The sequence below is a fragment of the Pseudophryne corroboree genome, chromosome 1, assembly GCF_028390025.1.
Source record: "Pseudophryne corroboree isolate aPseCor3 chromosome 1, aPseCor3.hap2, whole genome shotgun sequence".
Classification (NCBI taxonomy): domain Eukaryota; kingdom Metazoa; phylum Chordata; class Amphibia; order Anura; family Myobatrachidae; genus Pseudophryne; species Pseudophryne corroboree.
The window spans coordinates 778,684,293-778,705,078 of NC_086444.1; the positions used below are offsets into that span (position 1 = coordinate 778,684,293).

General features: G+C 45.2%; 1 protein-coding gene across 6 annotated transcripts in view; it reads right to left on the minus strand.

The window, feature by feature from the left end:
* Positions 1 to 20,786, minus strand: part of LOC134910135 (NADP-dependent alcohol dehydrogenase-like) — a 465,879-nt gene that overhangs the window by 381,394 nt on the left and 63,699 nt on the right. For all 6 annotated transcript variants that reach the window (XM_063917876.1, XM_063917830.1, XM_063917821.1 and 3 more), the window contains one exon: positions 7,957 to 8,217. In XM_063917876.1, coding sequence (XP_063773946.1) covers positions 7,957 to 8,217 — 261 coding nt within the window. The remainder of the gene's footprint in view (positions 1 to 7,956; positions 8,218 to 20,786) is intronic.

The window sequence follows — 20,786 nt, forward strand, 5'->3', positions numbered from 1 at the left end:
GGCTTGACACACCCCTAAGTATGGGCCCCTATCACTGCATTCCCCTGGTGGGCCCTTCATGCCCCAGTCTGACACTGTTTGCATGATGTGCTGTTTGGGGCCTATTTTTTAAATCTGCCAATCTGTCTGCCACTGCAGTGCACCAGGTGTTTGTGCCGCACACTTGTGCTGCTTAGCTTAGTCATACACCTACCTCGGTGCAACCTTTTGGCCTAAAAACAATATTGTGAGGTGTAAGGTGTTCAGAATAGACTGGAAATGAGTGGAAATGAATGTTATTGAGGTTAATAATACCGTAGGAGCAAAAGTACTCCCAAATTCTGTGATTTTAGCTGTTTTTATGTTTTTTTCAAAAATCATCCAGATCCAAAACCAAAATACAAAAGGGTGGTTTTGGCAAAACCTATCCAAAACCAAAACATGAGTGTAGAATTAGAACCAAAACCAAAACACAAAACACGAAAATTGCCCGCCGCACATCTCTAATTATTATGCAATTTTAATATCAGTATATTTTCTGAACAGTACCAGCACAAATAACTTTTTTCCCCTCAAATCTTTGTATTTTCAGAATCATTATTTCTTTATAATCCATGAGTAGAATGCAGAGTACATTTCACAATGTGTTTTAGTGGCACACAGAGCCATAACTAGACTCTTTGGTGCTCTGTGACAGAAAGAAAATTGGCACCCCCCTTTTTTTTAGTTTTCCAATAGGTACATAAGGCACATGCCCTTGTGGGGAAGGGACATGACAAAATTGATCCCAGAGAAAGCCAATGCCATGACACCACTTCCCACATTACATATGTTTTTCAGTTATAATACCCTTTATTAAATAACACATTCCAATATACTGCCATAACCAGGATTCAAACCCATAACCTGTTGCATTCCAGTCAAACACCCTACTTATTGAGCTATTTGATTCTGCACACTCTGCACATACCTAGTTACGGCCGAGGTGACAAATAACACATTTATTTATTTATATTTATTTACTAAAATGTTGTGCAAACTACTCTCAGTAACTGCAGATTTACCTGTAATGGTAATCAGATTGTATAAATTGACTTTGCATATTTGTACTCCATGGGCAATACATTTGCATGTTTTTTTTTCCCTTCATGATACAAATGCTTTACAATGTGGCACAAGAAAGTGGGTACAATATTCCATTTACAAAGCTACCATACTACCACAACAAAAGAGGAGTCAATAGTCTTTCTAAACCTAGCCTACAATAGTCAGCAAAGAAAGAAAGATGTTTCATATAGTGCAATTTATTTACATAATGTAATTAGGGTAGAAAGCTAATAAAAAGGAATTACTATGCCGTTCTACATGAACCTAATATTTTTATTTACACAAGTCTTTATTTTATTTTATTTTGTTTGCCATGTTACAGGCTGTGTTTGAAAAATGACAGTTAGGAGCTGATTGGTTGGTACTTTATCACCGTGCAATTTATCTCTCTCCAAGGCTTGATAAATATGGGCCTTTAGTTTCTTATAAAGAAATTTAGAAAATAAAATTAAATTAAGTAAATACATTTAGATGTAAATATAACCCAACTTGTGTAACTCAAATAACAAAACAATAGGTAAAGTACGCACTGGGATGGACGCCCAGCATCCTCAACGGACTAGGTGAAAAGGATTTACCGGTAGGTATCAAAATCCTGTTTTCTCATACGTCCTAGAGGATGCTGGGGTCCACTTCATGACCATGGGGTTTATACCAAAGCTCCAGTACGGGCGGGAGAGTGCGGATGACCCTGCAGCACAGATTGACCGAACTTGAGGTCTTCAGCGGCCAAGGTGTCAAACTTGTAGAATTTAGCAAATGTGTTTGACTCCGACCAAGTAGCTGCTCAGCAAAGTTACAATGTCTAGACCCCCCGGGCAGCCGCCCAGGATGAGCCCACCTTCCTAGTGGAATGGGCCTTCACCGACGTCGGTAACGGCAATCCAGCCGTAGTATGAGCGTGCTGAATTGTACTTCTGATCCAACGCGCATTAGTCTGCTTGGAAGCAGGACACCCAATCTTGTTGGGAGCATACAGGACAAACAAAGACTCTGTTTCCATATTTGAGCTGTTCTAGCGACATAAATCTTCAAAGCCCTAACCACATCTAGAGACTTTGACTCAGTGAACGTGTCAGTAACTACTGGCACCACAATAGGTTGGTTTATGTGGAAAGATGAAACCACCTTCGGAAGAAAATGTTGACGAGTCCTCAACTCTGCCCTATCTTCATGGAAGATCAGGTAAGGGCTTTTGTGAGACAAGGCCCCCAATTCAGACACCCGTCGCGTGGATGCCAATGCCAAAAGCATCACCACTTTCCAAGTGAGAAACTTCAACTCTATCTCTTGTAGAGGCTCAAACCAATCTGATTGAAGGAACTGCAACACCACGTTAAGGTCCCATGGTGCCACTGGAGGCACAAATGGAGGCTGGATGTGCAGAACCCCTTTCACGAAGGTCTGAACCTCTGGAAGAGAGGCCAATTGTTTTTGGAAGAACACTGACCAGGCCGAAATCTGGACCTCGATTGATCCCAATCGTAGGCCCACCTCCACACCAGCCTGCAGAACATGGAGAAAACGTCCCAACTCAAACTCTTCCATAGGAGCCTTCTTGGATTCACACCAAGACACATATTTTCTCCAAATACGATGGTAATGTTTTGACGTTACTCCTTTCTTGGCCCAATAAGGGTGGGGATGACTTCCTTGGGAACACCCTTTCAGGCTAGGATCCGGCGCTCAACAGCCATGCCGTCAAACGTAGCCGCGGTAAGTCTTGATACACGCATGGCCCCTGCTGCAGCAGGTCCTCGCGAAGAGGAAGAGGCCAAGGATCTTCTATGAGCAACTCCTGAAGATCTGGGTACCAAGCCCTCCTTGGCCAGTCTGGGGCAATGAAGATTGCTCGAACTCTTGTTCTTCTTATGATCCTGAGCACTTTTGGGATCAGCGGAAGTGGAGGGAAGACATACACCGACCAGAAAGCCCACTGGGCCACCAGCGCATCCACTGCTATTGCTTGAGGGTCTCCCGACCTGGAACAATATTTCTGAAGCTTCTTGTTGAGACGTGATGCCATCATGTCTACTTGAGGAACTCTCCAAAGACTTGTCACCTCTGTGAAGACTTCTTGGTGGAGGCCCCACTCTCCTGGATGGAGATCGTGTCTGCTGAGGAAGTCTGTTTCCCAGTTGTCTACTCCCGGAATGAAAATTGCCGACAGAGCCTTTACATGTCTTTCTGCCCAGAGGAGGATCTTCGTCACCTCTGCCATTGCTGCTCTGCTTTTCGTTCTGCCCTGCCTGTTTATGTATGCGACTGCTCTTACATTGTCCGACTGGAACTGCACGGGATGATCTTGAAGATGTACCGCTTGTTGAAGGCCGCTGTAAATGGCTCTCAATTCCAGCACATTTATGTGAAGGCAGGCTTCCTGACTTGATCATTTTCCCTGGAAGCTTTCTCCCTGACAGCTCCCCAGCCTCGGAGACTTGCATCCGTTGTTACCAGGAGCCAGTCCTGAATCCCGAACCTGTGTCCCTCTAGTAGGTGAGAACTGTGTAGCCACCACAGGAGTGAAATCCTGGCTTTTGACGACAGGATTATCTTCCGGTGCATGTGTAGGTGGGATCCTGACGACTTGTCCAACAGGTCCCACTGGAATACCCTGGCATGGAACCTGCCAAACTGTATGGCCTCGAAGGCCGCCACCATCTTCCCCAACATTCGAATGCACTGATGGATCGACACACTCGATGGCTTCAATATCTGTTTTACCATTTTCTGGATTTCCAGAGCCTTTTTCACTGGAAGAAATACTCTCTGAACTTCTGTGTCCAGAATCATCCCGAGAAAAGACAATTTTGTCATCGATTCCAACTGTGACTTTGGATAATTTATGATCCAACCGTGTTGTTGGAGTATTGACAGGGAGAGTGTGATGTTTTGTAACCCTGGATCTCGCTTTTATCAGGAGATCGTCTAGATAGGGAATTATATTGACTCCTTTTTGACGCAGGAGAACCATCATCTCCGCCATCGCCTTGGTGAATACCATTGGCGCCGTGGAGAGACCGAAAGGTAACGTCTGGAATTGGTAATGGCAATCCTGAACCGCGAATCTCAGATAAGCCTGGTGAGGAGGATAAATGGGAACATGCAGGTAAGCATCTTTTATGTCTACAGACACCATGTAGTCCCCCTCCTCCAGACTGGAAATCACTGCCCTCAGTGATTCCATTTTGAACTTGAATCGTTTCAAGTAGAGATTCAGATTTTTCAGGTTTAGGATCGGTCTGACCGAGCCGTCCAGCTTCGGAACTACAAAAAAGGCTTGAATAAAACCCCTCCCCTTGTTGTGACAAAGGTACCAGGACTATGACCTGATCCTGACATAATTTTTGGATTGCCGCTGTTACTGCTTCCCTTTCTGGAAGAGAAGCTAGCAAGGTCGATTTGAAAAATCTGCATGGGGGAACGTCTTGAAACTCCAGCTTGTATCCCTGGGACACTATTTGCAACACCCAAGGATCCAGGTCAGACAGAATCCAACCTTGGCTAAACAGTTTCAGACGTGCCCCCACCCGAGCGGCCTCCCGCAAAGGAGCCCCAGTGTCATGCTGAAGATTTGGCAGAAGTAGGGGTAGATTTCTGCTCCTGGGAACCTGAAGCTGCTGTGGACTTCTTTCCCTTTCCCCTTCCCCTACCCGCAAAGAAGGGGGTACCTCTCGCTTTTTTGTAGTTATTGGGCTGAAAGGACTGCATGTGCGGGTGATATGTCTTTTTTGCCGGAGCAGGCGCAGAGGGCAAAAATGTTGACTTACCTGCGGTAGCCGCTGAGACTAACGCATCCAGTCCATCGCCAAATAAGGCCTCACCTTTATATGGGAGAGCCTCCATATTTCTTTTGGAATCTGCATCCGCGTTCCACTGGCGAATCCACAACGCCCGCCGAGCCAATACTGCCATGGTAGCGGCTTGTGAACTCAAGAGTCCAATATCTTTCATCACTTCTAGCATATATGCGGCAGCGTCTTTGATATTCCCTAACTTAAGGAGTATCTCATCTTTATCAATCGTGTCAATTTCTGAAGACATGCTTTCTGACCATTTTTCAATAGCGCGACTCACCCACGCGCAAGCAATTGTGGGCCTGAGCAGCGTACCATTGGCAACATAAATGGATTTCAATGTAGTTTCCATCTTTCGGTCTGCCGGCTCTTTTAGTGAAGCCGTGCCAGGTGCAGGGAGAATTACCTTCTTTGTCAACCTGGACAGTGCACTGTCTACCACAGGGGGTGACTGAATTCTCTTGGGAATACAAAATATCTTTTCGGGATTCACCCACATCCCTTCAAAGAGTGTAATAAGCTCGTGGGAAGGAGGGAAAGTGACCTTAGATTTATTTTCTTTATAGAAATAAGCCTTCTCCTGAGGTACAGGAGTGGCTTCCGTGACTTCCAGAACTTCCCTTATAGCCACAGTCATATATTGTATATTTTTTGCCAATTTATGATCTATTTCTCTGGAGTCACTATCGTCGACACAAGAATCAGTGTCCATGTCGGTATCAGTATTCACAATATTCGCAAATGGTCTCTTATGTGACACAGAGGGGTCGCCTGCGGATGGAAGAACAGAGCCCTGAAAAATCACATCCCCCACAGATTTTCTCCAGCACTCAGCATGAGATTCAGACTTATCTAATCTCCTATTGATATGATGCATACTATCACAGTATTTCTTTCACCCATGCAAGCTCTTGGTGTGCCGGCAGCGCCACCACATTACACTTCTATGTCCCTAAAATGGTTTCCTCTGGGGAGGAACTCCCTGCCTCTGACATGTCTTACACATGTGTACAACACACACACAGACGCACTGGGACTTATAGGGGACAGACCCACAGTACAATCTGTCAGAGGGACACAGTTTAGGAGCAGCCAGTTCACAACGCCAGCGCCAGTATCTAATGCCTGTGAACACAGAATGCCTACCGACATGCAGCGCTTTTTACATAGTAAAACACACTTGTAAAGCACCAAATTCGCTTGTGCCCCCCCTGTTTTGCACCCTGATACTTGTAGTCAGAAGTGAAGTAGGACCAGCGATGTCTCTGCAGCCTGAGGAGAGAGAAAATGGCACTGAGCAGTGTGCTGGCTGCCTGAGGAAGAGGCTCCATCCTTTTTACCTCAGAAACTTTTCATAATATTTATACTGGCGGGGGTAGGGCTGTGCCTGGGCATCTTAAGCAGGGCCGGTTCTATGATTTGTGGCGCCCCGGGCAAAATATGGGGGGCGTGGCTTCGATTGGGGGCGTGGTCAGCGCGCTGAAAGAAAAAATAAAAATAAATAAAAAGTATACTTACCATCCCCGTTCCTGATCCAGACCCCCTCCGCCGGCGGCGCCGCTCTTCTCCTCTCCTCCTCTCTTCTGTTCTCTTCGATCTACGTCTCTCCCATAGAACAGCATAGACACTAGAGGTCAATTATGACCCCTAGTGTCTGTGCCACTATGCTGTGCGGTGCGCGATGACGTCATCGCGCATCGCACAGCAAAGGTCCTCTAGACGAAGGGAAACTAGACCGTAGCGTCTAGTTTCCCTTCATGGAGAGGATCTTTGCTGTCCGGTGCGCGATGACGTCATCGCGCACCGCACAACTAAGGTCCTCTCCATGAAGGGAAACTAGACGCTACGCGTCTGGTTCCCTTCAAAGCGGGGGGGCACAGCAGGGCACTACGGGGGGCACAGTGGCGGATCTTGCCCTGGTGCGGCGCCCTCCGGATGGCGCCGGCGCCCTCCGGAAGGCGGCCCCCAAGCAAAAGTACAGCTTGCCCGTGGCAAGAACCGCCACTGATCTTAAGCCCCCTTTTTGCCAGTTTATAGAGGTGTTTTTGCTGCCCAGGGTGCCCCCCCCCCCCGCGCCCTGCACCCTGCAGTGCCTGTGTGTGGGCAGCAATGGTGCGCTGCGCTCCTGCCAGCCGCGCCGTACCTCAGCCGTCACTTTTCTTGATAGAAGGTCTGTCTTCTTCTACTCCCCTGTCTTCTGACTTCTGGCTCTGTGAGGGGGGTGACGGCGTGCTGTGGGAGTGAGCATCTAGACACGGCTAGCGTTCAGTACCCTTCAGGAGCTAATGGTGTCCTGTCAACCAGAAGCAGAGCCATGAAACTCTACAGGAAGTTGGTTCCTACTTCTGCCCCCTCAGTCTCACGATGCAGGGAGTCTGTTGCCAGCAGTTCTCCCTGAAAATAAAAAACCTAACATAAGTCTTTTCAGAGAAACTCAGTAGAGCTCCTCAGAGTACATCCAGTCTGCCTGGGCACATTTCTAAAACTGAGGTCTGGAGGAAGGGCATAGAGGGAGGAGCCAGTTCACACCCATTGAAAAGTCTTAAGAGTGCCCATGGCTCCTGCGGAACCATCTATACCCCATGGTCATGAAGTGGACCCCAGCATCCTCTAGGACGTATGAGAAAGGGGTATTAGCCTGGGATGGAGATAAAGTTGCTGGAGATAAAGTACCAGCGAATCGGCTCCTAACTGCCATGCCACAGGCTGTCTTTGAAATATGACAGTTACGAGCCGATTGGCTGGTACTTTATCTCCAGTGATTTTACCTCCATCCAAGGCTTAGTACAGATGGGTCCACGGTTATCTTGACTAGTTTTCTGCACCTAGGCACAACATGATTTATTAGCATAAACCCTTCATCTATTGTTCTCAGCTGCAATACAATACAGAGAACAATACAGCAGGGGATTAAGTCATTACAGCAGGGGATTAAGTTCCGACTGGCCAGTTTCAGTTAATCCTAAAGGTCAAGATAAACGTGGACCCATCTGTAAATACACCCCTCAATCTTTTGGCACAAGTTCATTAAAACTCCGCATCAGCATCAATTGTTGTACTATTTTCCTCTTACCATAGTTTCAATACGCCCAGTACATTCAAAGGCAAAATCCACTCCTCCATTAGTCATGCCACAAATGACCTCCTGAATAGGCTTTTCATAGTCCTTTGGATTTATGCACTCTGTGGCTCCAAGTTCAATGGCTTTTGGATATTTATCTTTATGAGTACCTATCCCAATAATGCGAGTAGCTCCGGCAGCTTTGCAGCCAAGTATTACTGAGAAACCTACACCTCCCAACCCAAATACAGCACATGTAGAGTCAGGAGTCACCTGAGGAAATATAAATTGGTAGAAATATGTCAAACTAATTGTAATTAGTATCAATTAAAATTCCATACTGCATCTAGTTGTCTGATATTGCTCATTTTTTGTTACAGCTCTAATTTGCAAGGGCACACTTAGGGGGGATTCTTGTTGCCCTGAAACCTGCTGGGTGATGAAACATATTGTATACTGTCATGCAGAAACTTTAGTGCAAAAACATGTGTGGAGAGGTAAGGGGTGGACAAAGTTCAGGAAACAATAGATCAGAACAATGGTATTGCTGAGTGTCTCTACATCATCACACGGCTCTGGGAGGAGAAAATATGTAGATGCCTGAATTGTTGGTGACCCCAATTAACCCTTTGGCTTACTGCTAACGCAGTTTCCCACCCATTCACTTCCCCATAGAGAAGAATGGGCGCCCCTCCTGAGTGACAGCCCTGCTGTGCTCAGACAATCAGAAGAGCGCTATTACATGGCGCTCTCTGATTGGCTGGCAGGTCTCCAAGTGACAGAACACATGTGGAGGGATTACAATTCAAGCAAAGGGAATCCATGTATACATACATGGCTTTTCTTATGTGCGCTGATACTCGTTTTTTCATATGGAAAGAATAGGACCTATCAACACTGGATTTAGGTATGTGGGTATTTTTTAACAGGTACACTATGAATTCCTACAGGAAAAGGGGACCGAAGCGCTACGTGGGATGGTAGGTATGACACTCACACATACGTACCATCCCACGTAGCGCTTGTATGTGAATGTGACTGTTTTATTTAAGTTGTACTGTCACGGTCTGTGTGTCCTGTGGTTATTGTAATATTTATTTTACAGGTAGGGCTAAAGGTACCAGCAAGCCATGCTGGTACTTGTGGTACTCCAAGTACTAACATGTGGGGAGGCTTTCTGGGACCTGTAGTTCCACAAGTAAAAGACAATATAAATTCTTTATTTTACACAACTAATAGACTTTGGACCCTATTGAGAAACAGTCGCAGATTCTGCAATCTTAGCAGATACCGCTACTGAAATAATCTCAGCTGTGGGCTTCCCAACACAGGGCAAGGCCGCCCAGCATGAGAAGGTCCACCCCGACATGAGATCACAATCTAATTACAAATGCACAGCAATTAGATTGCAATCGCATGAAACTATGGATGACCCCTGTCTGAGCCGCTTAGCTGCGAAGGCAGGTGCACCGCCAACATTTTTTTTATCGGAGCAGCTGTGTATGACCACCCCTAAAATGGCACTGATCCACGTCTGTTTTAACTGTCCCACTCCCACAATGCCATGTTGCCGCCCCCCGAATCTCTCTACCTGTCAATCAGGCATCCTATATTTGTAAATTTTCAGTACTTATTCTTAGCGCTGACACACACTAGTTAACCATTAAAACATAAACAATAGCTTTTTAGCGGCAGTCCCGTCAGCATCAGCCACATGGTGGATGCAGCAAGAAGGGAGAATGGTATTACATACACTGCATAACTTGGATCTATCTATCTTCTCCTATCATGTAATATACAGTGCATTATTATTATTAACATCATCATCATCATCTTTTATTTATAAGAACCAGAAAATACAGTGCACCAGAAAGTATTCACAGCGCTTCACTTTTTCCACAATTTGTTATGTTACAGCCTTATTGCTAAAGACTAAATTAATTTTCTCTAACATCCATAAGGGATATTGGAGACACATTGGTACGATGGGTATATACGGGGTCCAAAGGAGCCATTGCACTTTAAATTTCTTCAACTGGGTGTGCTGGCTCCTCCCCTCTATGCCCCTTCCCACAGGCAGTTTAGAAAAAAGTGCCCGAAGGAGAGGATGCACACTCTGCTAGCTCCAGAGTTTTCTTCAGTTTATTTTAAAACTTTTTTTTTTTCGGTATGCTGTTTGAGCGGCAGCATACCTGCGCCGTGGGAGTTAGGGGGGGGGGGGGGGAGCGGTCACCGGCCTCGCGAGGTGCTTCCCGTTTCCCCTCTGCAGGACCACTGTCCTGAGGGGTTCTTTGTTCAGTGGGGCATTGCGCCTTGATTGTCGCAACCGCAGCACACCGCACACCCCAAACACTGCCTGAAGGTGATCGTCGGTGGTGGGTACTAACCATGGGCCCCGCTAGGGAGGTCCCCCAGTTCCTGGTGTGGCAAAAGCGCGGGTGAGGCATACAGGTCCCTCCTGGTGCGGACCCGCTATAGCCCCTGCATGAGACTGGCTAGCGATGCCTGTACTAAACATTTATGTGAGGCTACAGCATGTTAATGAGACATGGCCAGTATAAATATATATCTGTAGCTCTGGCACCATTACGGGGGCGGAGCTACATCAGATTGGGCTCAGCTGCATTTTGGCACCTTCCTCTGCATAAGCAGCAGCAGCAGCCTCACACAGCTTCTCCAAACTGTCACACGCTGGATCAATGGTACAGGGTATACTGGGGGAGAGCCGCTATTTGCGCACAGATATTATTCCTCCCGGGGAATTCATTATATAAGCAGTTTTCACTAGAGATGAGCGGGTTCGGTTTCTCTGAATCCGAACCCGCCAGAACGTCATGTTTTTTTTCACGGGTCCGAGCGACTCGGATCTTCCCGCCTTGCTCGGTTAACCCAAGCGCGCCCGAACGTCATCATGACGCTGTCGGATTCTCGCGAGGCTCGGATTCTATCGCGAGACTCGGATTCTATATAAGGAGCCGCGCGTCACCGCCATTTTCACACGTGCATTGAGATTGATAGGGAGAGGACGTGGCTGGCGTCCTCTCCGTTTAGAATTAGAATAGATTAGAGAGACACTTGATTTACTAATTTTGGGGAGCATTAGGAGTACTCAGTAGTGTACAGTGCAGAGTTTTGCTGATAGTGACCAGTGACCACCACTTTTATTTATAATCCGTTCTCTGCCTGAAAAAAGCGATACACAGCACACAGTGACTCAGTCACATACCATATCTGTGTGCACTGCTCAGGCTCAGGCCAGTGTGCTGCATCATCTATATATATTATATATCTGTCTGACTGCTCAGCTCACACAGCTTATAATTGTGGGGGAGACTGGGGAGCACTACTGCAGTGCCAGTTATAGGTTATAGCAGGAGCCAGGAGTACATAATATTATATTAAAATTAAACAGTGCACACTTTTGCTGCAGGAGTGCCACTGCCAGTGTGACTAGTGACCAGTGACCTGACCACCAGTATATAATATTAGTAGTATACTATCTCTTTATCAACCAGTCTATATTAGCAGCAGACACAGTACAGTGCGGTAGTTCACGGCTGTGGCTACCTCTGTGTCGGCACTCGGCAGCCCGTCCATAATTGTATATACCAGTGACCTAACCGTGGTTTTTTTTTCTTTCTTTATACATACATACTAGTTACGAGTATACTATCTCTTTATCAACCAGTCTATATATTAGCAGCAGACACAGTACAGTGCGGTAGTTCACGGCTGTGGCTACCTCTGTGTCGGCACTCGGCAGCCCGTCCATAATTGTATATACCACCTAACCGTGGTTTTTTTTTCTTTCTTTATACATACATACTAGTTACGAGTATACTATCTCTTTATCAACCAGTCTATATATTAGCAGCAGACACAGTACAGTGCGGTAGTTCACGGCTGTGGCTACCTCTGTGTCGGCACTCGGCAGCCCGTCCATAATTGTATATACCACCTAACCGTGGTTTTTTTTTCTTTCTTTATACATACATACTAGTTACGAGTATACTATCTCTTTATCAACCAGTCTATATATTAGCAGCAGACACAGTACAGTGTGGTAGTTCACGGCTGTGGCTACCTCTGTGTCGGCACTCGGCAGCCCGTCCATAATTGTATATACCACCTAACCGAGGTTTTTTTTTCTTTCTTTATACATACATACTAGTTACGAGTATACTATCTCTTTATCAACCAGTCTATATATTAGCAGCAGACACAGTACAGTGCGGTAGTTCACGGCTGTGGCTACCTCTGTGTCGGCACTCGGCAGCCCGTCCATAATTGTATATACCACCTAACCGTGGTTTTTTTTTCTTTCTTTATACATACATACTAGTTACGAGTATACTATCTCTTTATCAACCAGTCTATATATTAGCAGCAGACACAGTACAGTGCGGTAGTTCACGGCTGTGGCTACCTCTGTGTCGGCACTCGGCAGCCCGTCCATAATTGTATATACCACCTAACCGTGGTTTTTTTTTCTTTCTTTATACATACATACTAGTTACGAGTATACTATCTCTTTATTAACCAGTCTATATATTAGCAGCAGACACAGTACAGTGCGGTAGTTCACGGCTGTGGCTACCTCTGTGTCGGCACTCGGCAGCCCGTCCATAATTGTATATACCACCTAACCGTGGTTTTTTTTCTTTCTTTATACATACATACTAGTTACGAGTATACTATCTCTTTATCAACCAGTCTATATATTAGCAGCAGACACAGTACAGTGCGGTAGTTCACGGCTGTGGCTACCTCTGTGTCGGCACTCGGCAGCCCGTCCATAATTGTATATACCACCTAACCGTGGTTTTTTTTTCTTTCTTTATACATACATACTAGTTACGAGTATACTATCTCTTTATCAACCAGTCTATATATTAGCAGCAGACACAGTACAGTGCGGTAGTTCACGGCTGTGGCTACCTCTGTGTCGGCACTCGGCAGCCCGTCCATAATTGTATATACCACCTAACCGTGGTTTTTTCTTCTTTCTTTATACATACATACTAGTTACGAGTATACTATCTCTTTATCAACCAGTCTATATATTAGCAGCAGACACAGTACAGTGCGGTAGTTCACGGCTGTGGCTACCTCTGTGTCGGCACTCGGCAGCCCGTCCATAATTGTATATACCACCTAACCATGGTTTTTTTTTCTTTCTTTATACATACATACTAGTTACGAGTATACTATCTCTTTATCAACCAGTCTATATATTAGCAGCAGACACAGTACAGTGCGGTAGTTCACGGCTGTGGCTACCTCTGTGTCGGCACTCGGCAGCCCGTCCATAATTGTATATACCACCTAACCGTGGTTTTTTTTTCTTTCTTTATACATACATACTAGTTACGAGTATACTATCTCTTTTTCAACCAGTCTATATATTAGCAGCAGACACAGTACAGTGCGGTAGTTCACGGCTGTGGCTACCTCTGTGTCGGCACTCGGCAGCCCGTCCATAATTGTATATACCACCTAACCGTGGTTTTTTTTTCTTTCTTTATACATACATACTAGTTACGAGTATACTATCTCTTTATCAACCAGTCTACATATTAGCAGCAGACACAGTACAGTGCGGTAGTTCACGGCTGTGGCTACCTCTGTGTCGGCACTCGGCAGCCCGTCCATAATTGTATATACCACCTAACCGTGGTTTTTTTTCTTTCTTTATACATACATACTAGTTACGAGTATACTATCTCTTTATCAACCAGTCTATATATTAAGAGGAAGGATATCGGTGCCACCTGCGATCCTTGCTAGTAAACTGGCTGCTGGAATTTTTTAAGTGACTCCACTAATCACAAAGTAACAATAAAAAAGGAAGGGTGAAAAAATTCCTGCGCACTAGAAAGGGTATATAACACACTTATTTGCGGTGTTGAAAACACTATAAAATGATTTTTATGTGAAAATATGTGAAATTCTTTCCTTATCCACAAGAAATCTTCACATCAGAAAATATACCACACGTGTTGTTGTCTGACAAAAGAATATATACCATACGTCTTATTTCTCGCAATACAACAATAATGGAAAGTCTCGTAGTATGTTCATAAAAAATATATAAAATCCAATAAAAGTCCGAAAACAGTCTGTTATCTGGTATCCTCCTTATTGCAGTAAGTCGTTCCCACCATATATGATTCTTTGTCTTGCTCCTCAATATGGGTGCATGAAAAATAAATAATAAGGAATCATGGTGCAGACTTCTTTACAAGTTTATTCACAGACACAATATTCTACAGTTAAAATGCGTACCAGAAAAGACCTTCCAGGAAGGCACAGTAAAAAGCAAGTAAGGGTATTTGTTGAGCTCCCCCTTATAGAGCTGTACCTTCACCAGGTCCTGGGCAGCACAGAGCACCAACGCGTTTCAACCAAGCAGGTCTTTTTCAAGGTGTGGATAGTATGAGGATAACCAGATTTTTATAGCTAAGCAGCTAAAAACACACCCACTTCCTGTTACAGGGGGTGTGGTTAGCCGTTTTAGTGTTAAAATTTCTTTAAAATGATACAGACAAATCATAGATGATACTTAATACATGATTGAATTAAATAGGAGGTATATCCCTCTTTTTATAATATAACAATATAGTTGATGCATTAAACAAGTGAAATCGCGGATGTTTTAACTTTACTTCCTGTTTGCGTTCCATCCTTTGGAACGCCACGCGGCATTTCCGGTTCCGCCAGAAATGACGCGTGTGAAACAAGATTGCGGTCCGAGATGCAGTAGTGGGAGGCCGCATGGGTCTTATTTCCGCCGGAAATGCCTTGTGTGACTGGCGGGGGACGGTGTGTGGAGGTGCGTTCCACGTAGCTGGAACGCATCCCACAACTTCCGGTTTTGCCTGAACTCGTGGTCCGGCCCTATCTATTGATGTAGATGTTTTTAACTTAGAGAGTGACAGTATGTCACATCGACCCCCATTTACTGGACGTGCTGGTGGGTTTCTAAAAGAGTTTAAAGTGGACGTGAGTTCCACATAGATGGAACGCATTGCGCTACTTCCGGTTTCCCCGGAAATGAAAAGGCTGGATAATTGATGGATTGATTCACATGAATAAAAAATATATTTGTTGCATATAAATCAAATAGCAATGGTTCAGTGGTTGGTTTTGATAATGTGATCCTCCTTATTTGTAGATTAAATGATTATAGTATTAGTGAGGACACTTCAATTTTTTTATAAAAAACCCCCACATATCTTAGGGTTTTGGAATATAATTTTTCTGTATTAATTATGCTTTTGACTTTCTGGATGTTTGATTGTTAATTGTTAATTTTAAAAGATTCTCTCCATGGTCATTTTTATATGATTTATGTTTTACCACTCCTTCTTGATTTTTACCATTTGTAGATATGTGGGTGGGCAATTGAAGTGTCCTCACTAATACTATAATCATTTAATCTACAAATAAGGAGGATCACATTATCAAAACCAACCACTGAACCATTGCTATTTGATTTATATGCAACAAATATATATTTTTTATTCATGTGAATCAATCCATCAATTATCCAGCCTTTTCATTTCCGGGGAAACCGGAAGTAGCGCAATGCGTTCCATCTATGTGGAACTCACGTCCACTTTAAACTCTTTTAGAAACCCACCAGCACGTCCAGTAAATGGGGGTCGATGTGACATACTGTCACTCTCTAAGTTAAAAACATCTACATCAATAGATAGGGCCGGACCACGAGTTCAGGCAAAACCGGAAGTTGTGGGATGCGTTCCAGCTACGTGGAACGCACCTCCACACACCGTCCCCCGCCAGTCACACAAGGCATTTCCGGCGGAAATAAGACCCATGCGGCCTCCCACTACTGCATCTCGGACCGCAATCTTGTTTCACACGCGTCATTTCCGGCGGAACCGGAAATGCCGCGTGGCGTTCCAAAGGATGGAACGCAAACAGGAAGTAAAGTTAAAACATCCGCGATTTCACTTGTTTAATGCATCAACTATATTGTTATATTATAAAAAGAGGGATATACCTCCTATTTAATTCAATCATGTATTAAGTATCATCTATGATTTGTCTGTATCATTTTAAAGAAATTTTAACACTAAAACGGCTAACCACACCCCCTGTAACAGGAAGTGGGTGTGTTTTTAGCTGCTTAGCTATAAAAATCTGGTTATCCTCATACTATCCACACCTTGAAAAAGACCTGCTTGGTTGAAACGCGTTGGTGCTCTGTGCTGCCCAGGACCTGGTGAAGGTACAGCTCTATAAGGGGGAGCTCAACAAATACCCTTACTTGCTTTTTACTGTGCCTTCCTGGAAGGTCTTTTCTGGTACGCATTTTAACTGTAGAATATTGTGTCTGTGAATAAACTTGTAAAGAAGTCTGCACCATGATTCCTTATTATTTATTTTTCATGCACCCATATTGAGGAGCAAGACAAAGAATCATATATGGTGGGAACGACTTACTGCAATAAGGAGGATACCAGATAACAGACTGTTTTCGGACTTTTATTGGATTTTATATATTTTTTATGAACATACTACGAGACTTTCCATTATTGTTGTATTGCGAGAAATAAGACGTATGGTATATATTCTTTTGTCAGACAACAACACGTGTGGTATATTTTCTGATGTGAAGATTTCTTGTGGATAAGGAAAGAATTTCACATATTTTCACATAAAAATCATTTTATAGTGTTTTCAACACCGCAAATAAGTGTGTTATATACCCTTTCTAGTGCGCAGGAATTTTTTCACCCTTCCTTTTTTACAGTCTATATATTAGCAGCAGACACAGTACAGTGCGGTAGTTCACGGCTGTGGCTACCTCTGTGTCGGCACTCGGCAGCCCGTCCATAATTGTATACTAGTATCCAATCCATCCATCTCCATTGTTTACCTGAGGTGCCTTTTAGTTGTGCCTATTAAAATATGGAGAACAAAAATGTTGAGGTTCCAAAATTAGGGAAAGATCAAGATCCACTTCCACCTCGTGCTGAAGCTGCTGCCACTAGTCATGGCCGAGACGATGAAATGCCAGCAACGTCGTCTGCCAAGGCCGATGCCCAATGTCATAGTACAGAGCATGTCAAATCCAAAACACCAAATATCAGTAAAAAGCCTCTTTTTTTCTTTGCGTCATGTGCTGTTTGGGGAGGGTTTTTTGGAAGGGCCATCCTGCGTGACACTGCAGTGCCACTCCTAGATGGGCCCGGTGTTTGTGTCGGCCACTAGGGTCGCTAATCTTACTCACACAGCTACCTCATTGCGCCTCTTTTTCTCTTTGCGTCATGTGCAGTTTGGGGAGGGTTTTTTGGAAGGGACATCCTGCGTGACACTGCAGTGCCACTCCTAGATGGGCCCGGTGTTTGTGTCGGCCACTAGGGTCGCTAATCTTACTCACACAGTCAGCTACCTCATTGCGCCTCTTTTTTTCTTTGCGTCATGTGCTGTTTGGGGAGGGTTTTTTGGAAGGGCCATCCTGCGTGACACTGCAGTGCCACTCCTAGATGGGCCCGGTGTTTGTGTCGGCCACTAGGGTCGCTAATCTTACTCACACAGCTACCTCATTGCGCCTCTTTTTTTCTTTGCGTCATGTGCTGTTTGGGGAGGGTTTTTTGGAAGGGCCATCCTGCGTGACACTGCAGTGCCACTCCTAGATGGGCCCGGTGTTTGTGTCGGCCACTAGGGTCGCTAATCTTACTCACACAGCTACCTCATTGCGCCTCTTTTTTTCTTTGCGTCATGTGCTGTTTGGGGAGGGTTTTTTGGAAGGGACATCCTGCGTGACACTGCAGTGCCACTCCTAGATGGGCCCGGTGTTTGTGTCGGCCACTAGGGTCGCTTATCTTACTCACACAGCGACCTCGGTGCAAATTTTAGGACTAAAAATAATATTGTGAGGTGTGAGGTATTCAGAATAGACTGAAAATGAGTGTAAATTATGGTTTTTGAGGTTAATAATACTTTGGGATCAAAATGACCCCCAAATTCTATGATTTAAGCTGTTTTTTAGTGTTTTTGGAAAAAAACACCCGAATCCAAAACACACCCGAATCCGACAAAAAAAGTTCGGTGAGGTTTTGCCAAAACGCGTTCGAACCCAAAACACGGCCGCGGAACCGAACCCAAAACCAAAACACAAAACCCGAAAAATTTCAGGCGCTCATCTCTAGTTTTCACTGATATATATAAAAACGCTGACAACCTCGCTGGGGCTCTGCAGCGTTGGGTGTGCTGGTGTCCTCTCTTCTGTGTCTCCACGCACATGCAATAGGGCAGGCTTGCATTGTAACTCAGTCTGTGTTGTATGTGTATTTTGTGTGTGTTACTTATTAATGGTAAAACACAAGTTATGCAGTGTATGTAATACCAGATTCTCCCCTCTTTCATCTGGTTCCATATCATGTGAGCAGTGTAGTCAATCATCACAAAATGCTGAGGACAATGTGGGGGAGAGTCACAAGCCCTCCTGGCTGGGGGCTATCAAAACTATGATGTCTGATATGTCATCTCAACTCACTGGAAATGTCAACAAAACACAAGAACTGCAATAAGCAGTAGCAGATCTAGCTGCCAGGGCTTATGTTCCCCATCCCCCCCTGTCTAATACAGGTGCGCATAAACGCGCTTTACCTGCAATCCTCTCAGATAATGATGATGACTTACAGGATGATGGGGATGATGTGGATCCCATAAGTGGGGATTCCGCCCCTACACAGGGTATTGAACCCCTCATTTTGGCTATAAGGGATGTGCTAAAGCTCCCCATAGAGGACACTACTAATCAGCAGTCATTTTTCCTCCCACAAGACAAACTGACTGTCACATTTCCTGATTCCAAAGACTTGGATGATTTATTTAAGTTAGCCTGGAAAAATCCAGATAAAAAATATCAGGTGTCAAAATGGTTTTTGCATACATTTCCCTTTGCCCTTGAAGGCAGGAAGCTCTGGGAAGAATCTCCAGCTGTAGAGGCCTGAGTCTCTCGCCTCTCTAAAAAGGCAGTACTCCCTGCTCAAGGCTCCTTTACGGTAAAGGACCCGGGGGGGTAGGAAACTTGAGACCACACTGAAATCTACCTACACTGCTGCCGGTATCTCTCAAAGACCGGTCATTGCAGGTTGCTTTATGACACATGCAATTCATTCCTGGGCTACTCAAATTCAGGAGGGTCTCTCGGGTGACATGACCCTTGTTACTACGGTAACTTTCCTTAAACACATTCAGGACAAGGCACGGGTCCCCTGTGACTCCATAAAAGAGATTGGCAATATTAATGCTAGGACCATTGCTACGGCTGTGTCTGCAAGCAGAGCCATATGGTTTGCGTCAGTGGATTGCTGATGCTAACTCCAAACGCAATGTGGAATCTCTTCCCTTTACAGGAGAGTGGCTCTTCAGAGGCAAATTGGACGCATGGATCTCCAAGGTTTCTTCCCTCAGGGGCTCCACCTGCTAGACGTACCTACCCGGGACCATCTTCTCAGTCCTTTTGGTCCACCAGATTTCAATCTAGGGCAAGAGGGGCCTCCAATGCAGCTAGAGGCCCCAGAGGTAAGCCTAAGAAACCAGACGTTGTCGGCTCTCAGGAACAGAGCACCTGTTCAGCTTCCACAAAAACCTCAGCATGGCGGTGCCCGCCCACCCCAGGAGGATCTCGAGGTGGGAGCTCGGTTACGTAACTTTATCCAAATCTGGGAAAGTTCCTGCCAGGATACCTGGGTAAGGGACCTTATTTCTCAGGGTTACAAGCTGGAGTTCGATGGTGCTCCTCCCCAACTATTTTTCAAATCAAGCTTACCAGCTTTGGAAAATATGCGTGTTACGCTACTACTGGCCATCACAAAGTTGGTCCAGTCCCAAGTCATTGTTCCAGTACCCCTGCAACAGCCAGGACAAGGTTACTACTCCAGTATGTTCGTAGTGCCAAAACCAGACGGGTCTGTGAGACCCATTTTGAATCTGAAGTCCTTGAATCCTTACTTGAAGGTTTTCAAATTCAAGATGGAATATTTGAGAGCAGTGATCGCAGGCCTGGAACAACAGGAATTCCTAGTGTCCCTGAATTAATGATCACTACCAGTTCCAGGCATTACCCTTCTGCCTGTCTGCAGCTCTAAGGGTGTTTACAAAGGTGATGGCGGAAATCATATTCCAGCTCCAAGGAGTCCAAGGAGTCAACTTGGTCCCTTACCTGGACGATATCCTGATAAAAGCGAGTTCCAGGGAGCTTCTACTGCTCCATATAGATTGCACCATATAGCCACCTTCTGTCACACCACGGGTGGATCCTCATTCTACAGAAGTCCCACCTGGAGCTATCTCAGTGGCTATTGTTTCTGGGAATGCTACTGGATACTGTAGTGCAGAAAGCATTCCTCCCAGAGAACAAAGTGAGAACTCTCCAGGAAATGGTTCGCATGGTTCTCCACCCCGCTCGAGTATCTATTCATGTTTGCATAAGATTGTTGGGAAAGATGGTAGCCTCGTATGAGGCCATTCAGTATGGAAGGTTTTATGCCCGACCCTTTCAATTGGACATCCTGAACAAGTGGTCCGGTTCCCATCTTCAGATGCACCGGATGATTCAACTGTCACCCCAGGCCAGGATTTCACTTCTGTGGTGGCTGCAGTCTTCCAATCTCCTGGAAGGTCAATGCTTCTGGATTCAGGATATGATCCTCCTCACGACGGATGCAAGTCTGAGAGTATGGGGAGCTGTCACCAAGGAGGCGCAGTTCCAGGGCAGGTGGTCTGCCCAAGAGGCCCTACTACCGATCAACATACCGGAACTTTGGGCTATTTACAATGCTCTCATTCAGTCCTCCCCTCTG